At 35.9% G+C, this 9,896-nt stretch overlaps 1 protein-coding gene across 1 annotated transcript in view; it reads right to left on the bottom strand.

Annotated features, from left to right (window-relative positions):
* Positions 1-1,820: 1,820 nt before the first annotated feature.
* KCNN2 (potassium calcium-activated channel subfamily N member 2) overlaps positions 1,821-9,896 on the bottom strand; it is a gene marked incomplete at its 5' end in the record, with an annotated part of 9,849 nt that continues 1,773 nt past the window's right edge. Inside the window, 3 exons of the mRNA XM_010168228.2 lie at positions 1,821-2,535; positions 4,355-4,424; positions 8,946-9,073. Of these exons, the coding sequence (XP_010166530.2) occupies positions 2,248-2,535; positions 4,355-4,424; positions 8,946-9,073 (486 nt within the window). The remainder of the gene's footprint in view (positions 2,536-4,354; positions 4,425-8,945; positions 9,074-9,896) is intronic.

The raw sequence follows: 9,896 nt of genomic DNA on the forward strand, positions 1-9,896 counted from the left end.
CAGGACAAAAAAGAATGTATTCAAGCTGCAGCAAGTTTATTTCAGATTCAATGACAGGAAAATTATTCTAAATTAAACACAAAAAATGGGAGAATGGACAAACAAAAATCTTCAATAAAGAATTCTGAAACTTGACTATTAAATTCCAACATTATTAATCACTACCTCTAAGCCTGCCAACAGTGTAAAAGCAGGTGCCCTCATGACCACTCAAAATCTCATCTATTTTAGGACTGGGCTAGCATAGTATTAGCACTATATAATACCCATCTTTTCTTCTGGAAATGAACTTCATAAAAACAAAAGCAGAACTGCAAATACTGTGCATACTGCTTATTATTTCCAGTCAGAAAATACCACAGTCTGTACAGAAGGAACTCCAAAGTGATGCAACTGTCCTGCTCATCTAGAGGGAAAACTACTGCAAAGTCATCATCTTTCTCAAGGACATAAAAAGTGTTGGAGAAACCCTTGACCTTTTTGTAAACAAGCAATGCCTCTGGATGTAATTTATATTCATTAGTTACATATTTTGTACCCCCCAAAAAAGGCAGACCCTGTATTTTAAATAGGCCCGAAATGTCTGCTGTTCATCAGATTATTGGTTTGGGGAATTTCAGGTGTTGGGGAGAATAGCTCTTCTGTCTTGTCCAGCACAGGTCTGCCCTGACTTTCTGCATTACTATGTTCCCTGCCTTTTGCTACTGATCAGAACTCACAGGGTCTCATAATCAGCATTTCTTTCAACATGCATGTTAGTTTCTTCTAGGCAGATGTAATATTCCTCAGAAACAGTCAACTGTGCCTACCTGTAATACTTAGCTATAGTGTCACCCATGTCTGTGAAATAGGGGGAGAGGATGGGACTAGTATATTTCATAAATCACAAGTACTATAAAATATTTCATAAAGTCAAATAATTTCCTGTTTATAATTAGGAATTGTGAATTCAAGTAACATGTACTGAGCACTTAAGCTTACCTAGGTTTGCTACTCTGAAATGCAAACCCAGAGAAAAGTCAGCCAGAACTTTTTCATAAACTTGTGCATTGTGCTTTGTGGCTTTTTTTTAAGAAAGCGGGAGATATTATTTGGGCATGAAAGCAAAGTACCATAGACACCCCACTGCGGTAACTCCAGTCTACAGCAGGTTTTTTTTTTTCTTATAGTTTTTGGAAATATTGCTAAAAGTTTCTTGCTAAGCTTGACTGCATAGCAGAAACCACAGGGACTACCCCAACGTAACTTATACAGAACATTATGCTGCCATCACACACTTGTGTATACTATAACTGTGTGTCAGTCATTAACTCCAGAAACTTTAAACTCAAAAAAGGGAATGGAGAAAGTAGCAACCTAACACACTCAAAACCCAAACAGCATTAATGGGAGACTTCCAGCTTGAAAGTGATGCTTCTGTCTGGACATACTTACCTGGCATAATGACACTCTCAGTAAATAAGCAGGACTTAACCTGTGCTTTTTGCATGCCAGTAGCTTTACAAATAGTCAGTTTAAAAGATCTGTGCCATGGGCATTGCATAAATAATTTTATATACATAAGTATATATGTATATATATTATCTATGTGTGTGTGTACAAATGCATGTTAAACAAACGCCCTAAGAAGATTTAAAAAAACCCATGGCATACTTCATAACTTACTTTCTAGGATAAACTGTATTTTTAATTAATCACTTCAGAAATTGAAGCTGTCAGTGACCTTTTAAAATGACTATACATATACAACACACTGTTGGATGAATATTGATTTTTTTCCCCCTCCACTGCAAGCAAAGTTTAGAGAATTAGTTTACATACTGAGAGATAATTATTAAGCTTCAATTTTGTTTCTTAGAAGTTTATAATTGGGCCTTTTGATTGCGAGCTTTTTTTTTAGTTAAGTCCAAGTAACCAAGCAACTATGTGCAGAAATTAACCTTTTTATTACATTATATACTGTAGTAGTAAAGTTTGTTTGAAGTGCATGAATAAAAAGTTAGTGAAATTACAGGATGAACAATCTAATATAGCAATAATAGATGCATTCACTGTGCAGCTGAGAGGAGGAGGGGGGAAAAAATAAGAGTTTTCACTCGTTTTGGCCTAAAACGTGTTCAGGTTTCCAGGATTCTGACATCAGAACCCAGATAACACTGGGTAGAACCATAGGGCTTTACAATAAAAGCTAAAATATTGACCATATGATGGCAAAAAGTCTTTATTTTGTGGTTAACTTATTCTCTTCTAGCTACTCTCTGATGAAGTTGGTGGTGCTGTGGAGGATGATCTCCTTCTTCTTGACAAAGATCGTGATCGTTCAGCACTGTAGGCAACATGCTTGTCATAATTTTGTATCTGAGCCTCGAGGAAATCCCTCTGTTGCTGGCTGATTGTCTGGCTAATCAGTCCAGGGAGAGCTTGAATGCTACCAATTAAGGTTTCCAGTTTATTTTCCAGAGTAACAATTCTCTTCTCAAAATCTTCGCTTCTTTCATTTAAGTCAGAAATCATGTCATACATGATGTTTTGAGTCTGAAAGTAGAATGATGGAAACAAAGGTTTAGAGAGATCTTACATACATTGTAACAAGCAGCACAATTCTACAAGGATTTGTAAATGCTTTTGCACTTCACAAAAGAAAAAGGACATTAATATTATAAACAATATCTAGTCTTGTGAAATAATTTTCCTTGTAGAGTTAGGATAAACTTTCTACTAAATTTGTTGGGCAGAAATGTAATATATTTTGAGTAGCACTTTAGATGCCCAGGTCTAAATTAATTAGACAAAAGACCAGACCTTTTCTGGAAGTTTAGGTGCTTAGAAATGCACCATGCTAAGCTTTGTGAACAGTCAGTTATGTAAACCACCAGAAGACTGAAGGCTCCAAAGCCATGATTCATCCTTGACTCTTCTGTATTTCCTCTGGTTTTAAACACATTAATTCTTCTAAGCAGAACACAAAGGTTGATCATTTGCTTTCTCCTTAAACTGACCAGGTTTTCTTGAACTGGCTATAGTAATAGTTGGGTGGATTGGTTTTGAAAGGTAGTGCAAGGAGTAAAAACTCAATTGTTTGTTTCTCTACTTCTGTGCTCCCCAATCTATGTGTCCTATACAAAACAGTGTTTGGTTACAGCAAGTATATAGGGTATACTTTAAAATGCCATAGTGGTTAGCAAAAACATAATCTGAAATGTGATATTTCATAGAGACTTGGAACTGGTTAAAAATAATGACTGAATTTCTCCTTCTGATAGACTGAGACCTCAGATTAGACTTCAACAAGAGTCAAAACTGGATGTAATTCAATAGAGAAACTGGTTGAAGTTTATAACCATCAAAAGGGAATGAAAATTAATTGAATGACTGACTGCCTGAAGTGTAAAGCACTTCAGTATCAGATGGGTGTTGACAACCCATTTCTTTGCTCCCTGTTTCAAGATGCTAGCATAACCCTTGAAAGCAAAGTAGTCTACATTAAATAGTATCTGAAAAGTCCTTATCAGTTGCCAGAAGCATTAGACTGAAATGTATTTTCAGCAACTGAAGTTGTCAGGTAGTTCTTTAAAGCAAAAGGGGAATGAACACTGAAGAATTTAATTTTTGCTTTGATGCACTTTAAATTGAGGAGGGGTTTGAGGTTCATGAAGATTGACAAGAAACCCTTAGGAAAAGCCCATTAATTCCTCAGCCCTCTAACTCTCTAGTTATTACTTTATATTAATTAAAAATCCCAGCAACAATAGACAAACATTTTGCAACTGAATAGCTTCTTTTACCTCATTTCAAATGGCTTAAAAAGTTAATAAAGCCTTATAATATATCAGCAAAGTAGGAAGCTCTTATTCATTATAAAAGCTTAAACAAATGCAGACCTAAATTTACTTGTCCAAAGTCACTGCTGCATATGGCAACAGGAACAGAAAACCAGAACCTCTAATTTCAGTCTGCATAAGAGCCTGTGTACTGTGGTTCCTCACAGCATAGTCACTATCATTGTTCAGGAAATCTCTTTACTATGCTGCACTACACCACTAGAGCCCACTCACAGTTCAGCATTTATCATGACCACTGCAGTCACTTCAGGAGCTCTCAGGATCAGCCTCTTGTGTGTGAAATCTTTTTCAAATGTAAAAAAAAAACCAAATACAGTGCATTCAAACTTTGACCAGAGCCATATATAAGATGCTTCATTCAGTAGCTGTTACCACAAAACAGACACCTGTTTTCATTTTCTGCAGCTAACAAGCACATTAACAATATTTGCATGTATAATGCATAACATTTCACTTACAAACTCTTCATTTTGAAAAGATAAATTTTAAAAGAACAGTAATTGCTTACTAACCTTTGCCAGGTCCACCAAAGTGTTGGCTTGATCATTCAGTTTCCTTTGTTCCATTTTTACACTTCTTAATCTAAAAAGTAGAATTTTAAGTCAGATTTTTTTTGTGTCTGTGGTCATACTAGGATTTCTAAAAAGCATGCATAAAACTTACAAGAGCAAATAACTGCATGGACAATGCCTTGAGTACTTTGTGTAAAGTCAGAATTGGTCATGTGCCTGCTACAATGAGAAGCATGCTTCTTCAACACCGCAAAAAAGGAAAGAGCAAGGAAATGTGATGTCCTTGGGAATACCATTTGCCATGGTCACAGTTGAATTTAAAGAGGGAGATAACAATTTATCCAGATTATATGAAAGAAAGCCAAAACATTCCTCAAAGCCTCAGTATCGTGACAAGTAGATATAGGAAGAAACATAGAACAACTGTTTTTTGTCATTAATGTTGTAGCAATCAAGAATCTTCCCATGCCTACATGACTAGATACAGGTATTAGCCCTGTTCTGTCGGAAATGGGTTGGATTTGAACCTGATGGAAATACAGTGATAAGTGAGTTTCCCATTACTTTAAACAGAACTTTTCTCTGACCAGCAGCTAAATAACCAACAGGCTTGCCAATACATTTGATTTTCTTACACAATTTGTGAATGTAAATATGATTACATTTTAAACTTACATTAGACATTCCTTTTCAATATGCTATTTAAACTACAGCATTGAAAAACTACGAAAGAAGCAGCATGGGTATATTTTTCTCTTTGATGCTTACATATCTGCATTATTAGTTATGCACATTCTTTGAAAGATATAGATGTAACCTTTCTGGTGTGTTCCCTGAAACAAAGTCCATGTTTTTCAGATTAAATACTAGAGGAGTGATTTGTAGATGCGATTTTCACAAATAAGCAATTTCTCCCTTAAGTACAAGCAATTTGCTCAACATTTCCCAACAGAGAATTACTTGGATTTTCAATGACTTTTCTGGTGGCTGTTCCAAGCAGGAAATAGCATTTTTCAAGAACAACGTATCAATTTAGAAACAATGTGTGGTAAGATACAGTGCAGTCTATTAGTATGTATAGGGCCAACAAAGATAATAATTTGGTTAACTGTGAAATGAAAGTAAGTTCAGCAGCATCATGTGACAGGTGGGTTGCTAAAGCATACTCTGCCTATTTCTCCGTGATGGTGTTACTCAGAAGCTAGTTTAAAGAAAGCCTTCTTGGATATACTCCAAAATCAGGGAGTTTCTGTTCATATCTTTAGTTATTGAGCACTTCCTTTCATATCTAGGATAACTGCCACAAGAAGTAAGTTGTGAAGAGTGAAATATCTTTTAAAACACATGGAAATAACTCTGTTAAGACAAAAAAACCAAAAAACCTCTTCACAGAAAAATTGTCATTCCAGCGGCTTGTTACTGTAATGCCATACACTCTTCTTCCCCTGAAGGCTTCCTTCAAAGGACAACTTAAATGCAGACTGTAGGAATAGTGCTTTCAGAGGCTATGAGCTGGAGCTATTCTGAAGCAAAAAAAAATTCTGAGGAGTCTCCAAGATATGGAGTTATATCATTACAGTCTAAAAACAGAGTAATTACTCAGAGGTAAGCATGTAATGATTTGACTGGAGAATGATAACCTTAGTATTTTGGTGAGTATTTCTCACATAATTTGAAGACTATGTGTTTTCTGCTTTTCTTGACTCATCCATTTGCCAGTTAGAATTTAAAATTCCAAGAAATCCATTGTTGTTGTAGCAATACAAGTACCAGCTGACATCAACATGATAATTCCGCATGATAACCACCAACCCAATACCTATCACAGACTGTAAAAATGTATCTCTAGGTAATGGCAAGTCTTTAGCTGCAGCAGCCAGATTTAAAGAAAACTGTCAGACTTTCATTCTTAAATTCATTAAAAGAAAATATGAAACATCTTGATTTTATGAACTTCACTTATCACAGCAAAAGATCATGATTCTGGATCGCGTTTCCATAGCAGCAATCAGACCACTGAAGTTCACAAATAAAGACTCTATTTTTTGCATGCAGACAGTGGTAAATTCTGCAATTTTAGAAAGGAACAGCTCATACAACTTACTTCCGAGCTCTATTTTCATTTTGTTGAAATAAAAAGACAAAACAAAAGAAAACAAACTGTAAAATATACTAAAACAACCCAATGAGCGCAGTGGGCTCAATTCAGCAGGTGGGAAGTCCTAGGGAATTGCTACTTCTTTCAATCTAACTGCCTGAGGTCTAACTCACTTGCATTCATGATCAAGGAACCTACAATAGCTTCAAACTTTCCCATTAACTATCATCTCTAGATATTCTTAACTCATACAATACATGAAATGCCTTTTAATAGTATCATTTAGAGTGATGATTTCACCTTCATCTTATTTAGCATGCCTGAGAAGCAAAAAAGACCTAGACCAGCTGAAGGCAGTTTTAGAGCTGTGACTGTGAGTTTGAGACTGTTCTCATGATCTCCCCTGGTTTCTTGTATAAAAGTGGCCGTGAAACTTCACTCCTTTTATTTCTGTCTCCAGTGAAATGGTTGGAAAGGTGAAGGAAGGGGGCCAATAAAAACTTAAGAATCCACTAAGATGGAAAAGAGCCATATACTACTGTGACGCACTTGAGAAATTTTCAAAGGTGCAAAGGAAAATTATCCTTTTTTTTTTTTTCTTAAATGCTAAAATTTTGGGAATGGGATGTAAAGTGCTAAAGGACAGAGGGAAATGCATTGTTAACACAGCTGTTCAAAGTTTGTCTGGCAGAGCTAGGAAAAAATTACTGCTGCCACTTTCTTCACCCCACCTGATTAATGAACTTTTAAAGCAGGTGCAGAACAACACTTTTCATCCTATGAAGCTCTTCTGGTCTTGAATGTTAAATAAAGCTGCAGATTGAGCCTGCTGTGCTTTTTAGATTCTTCTCTGAACATGTGTGGGTGCGCACACACACACAGCCACACACACACACAAAATAAACAGCAAAGTTAAAATGTTAAGGAATAACCTTTGCAAGCTAGGATTCAAGTCCAGCAAAGGATGCACAGGAAATGCCATCCTCTATCTAAGAACCCCTGCCACTCCGCTCTGCCTCCCAGTCCTTCAAGCTAAGCAGGATCACCAAAGTGCGAAAATACAGTTTTCATATCCACATAAAAATGCCCCAGCTTTTGTTGTCTTTTTGTTCCTTCAATTATTTCTGAAATAGCAGTAACATTTAATCCTGCAAGTTTGCTATATATAATACAGTAATCAAGGTTTATAGAATACTTCATACCCTAAGCTTAGCTACCCATTGCTTTAAAACATTGCTATGAAACAGAGAAACAATGACTGTTAGCCTAAATTTACTAATAGGAAATATGATAACCTGGCCTTTCCTTCCAGTCTTTCCTGCAAGATGACACATGGGTGTTCTTTTCTGATGGATGCTTCCCTCACATCTCCTCACAGGTTGGCTCAGACACAGACCCACACTCAGAAGTTATCAAAACATCAGTTCAAAATTAAACTTAATTTATCTACATCTCCCCAGTATCTCATGGAAACTAATTTCATAGGCTGTACAAATGGCTGCCTCAGGCTGGATGGGGACATTGAATAGAGCTGACAAATAGTGGCCTGGGTCCTGACCCTTCCTCAAGAAGAATCCGTGGTTCCTGGGAATAGAAGTCTCTTTTTTTTTTTTCTCCTGTGTAACCCAAGGAAGAGTAACTGAATCATTGTGCAGTTCTGCTGGTTCTGATGTGCTTTATGACAAATATGTATTATGAATTTTAGATAAATATTTATAATCTGGCAATACCATAATTCATCTTAATCCTACTGCCAGTCAGAGTTCTCAGGCTTGTTTTCAGCCATTTAAGATTTCAGTAGAAGGGAAGAACACATCTGAATCATACCAGAGGTGCTTAAAAGTCACACAATGACTGTTGGCATATACACCTATTTCTAGAATGGATGTCAGGGGTCATAGCTGACATACAGACATTTGACTTTATGCACTGCAAATATATGATGGGGAGAGGCAACTAATTGCTGGTGGGCCGTGCAATGATGCTTGATGCATATTCTTTTCATTACACACTACATACATACTCATAGGCTATCTTCTATCACACTGTTCTCATTTTAAATTACTAAAACATCTACTACAAATCAAACTTTTAAAATTTTCCTCTGTCTATTGTAGCTTCTATCTTACTATATGTAAGCAAATGTATAACAACAAAGGATAGTCCTAGTGGCAAAAGAAAAAAAAATCTTACATAATTCAAGAAGCATGGAAAACTTCTAAAACAAATATAAACAAGTTTGATTTACCCCACACTGGACATACACAGCCAGGATAATTTTTTTATTTTTTGTAAACAGGTAATAGAATTAAACCTTATTTTTATCTTACTCTTAGGGAAAAAATTAACATCAACCTCCTATGAAGCGGGGGGGAGGGCGGTGCAGAAAGGAGGGAGCAGGAGGGTATATAGGGACTAAAAGTGACTATAAAGGAGAGGGAAACTAAGAGAGAAAACACCTAGAGAGAAAAACTGATGCAAAATAGTACTTACTGATGAATAGCTTGTAAGAATTTGCGTTGATGTTTTCTTACTTTTGCATGGTCTATCTTTTTAACCAGCTTTGTGTTTTTATAAATTAACCATGTTTCCCTGAGTACATTGGCCGCTGCATTTTTCACCTGTTTAATGAAAGAAAAACACCAGGCTGACAAAAGTAGCATTAGTCATGTTTTCTTTTTTCTGGCATAATTTTTTTAAAGCACTTAAGATACTTCCTAAGTGTGGGAAGTGGGTACATCAAAAATCTGGAGAACTGAGGGCAGAAAGCAATAACTGGACAAAGGGGACTGCTGAGCAATTTCAGTATTACTTATAAATGTGATATTGGGATCAGCTCTCTTTGCATCAGGGACTAATTTGTCCCTCTTTATAAAGAGTTAGCAACATTTGGCGTTTATGGCAATATAAATGACAGTGAGGAAATACTAATGCGTTATCTGTATGGTAATTAACTAAATGTATTTAATAGGATTATGAAATTTCTCTCTTTCTTGTTCTGTGGTTAGTAACTCTTAATTCTCTTAGTAATTTAACAGTCTTTTAAATTTCCAGAGCTGTATGAACATACTTTTTTTTCTTTATATTTTTATTCTCATTTCTTTTTTATCATTCTCCAAGGAGATGAAAAAATATCTTGTCAATTAATGTGGCCAGTGTTCTGTTTCATAAGTGCTTTGAATTTTTTTTATAATGAGGCTTTCCATAGAATATTAAAGGTAAGAGTACCTACAGTTGCTTCTTAGGCCTTCCAAAATTTTCAAGAATGTTTGAAAACAACAGACAAAGAATTTAAACACAATGTTGATTAATGACAGAATGACTAGGTTACTCGCAAAGGAAAACTGTCATTATTCATCTTCATTTTCTCTCCCTCCAACTTTGTATCACACCAGTCACTGCAGCTTCAGAGCTAAGTCAATGCCTAGGTAAAGGCATGCCAGG

Source organism: Antrostomus carolinensis, unplaced genomic scaffold (genome assembly GCF_000700745.2).
Source record: "Antrostomus carolinensis isolate BGI_N321 unplaced genomic scaffold, ASM70074v2 scaffold31895, whole genome shotgun sequence".
NCBI classification, from domain to species: domain Eukaryota; kingdom Metazoa; phylum Chordata; class Aves; order Caprimulgiformes; family Caprimulgidae; genus Antrostomus; species Antrostomus carolinensis.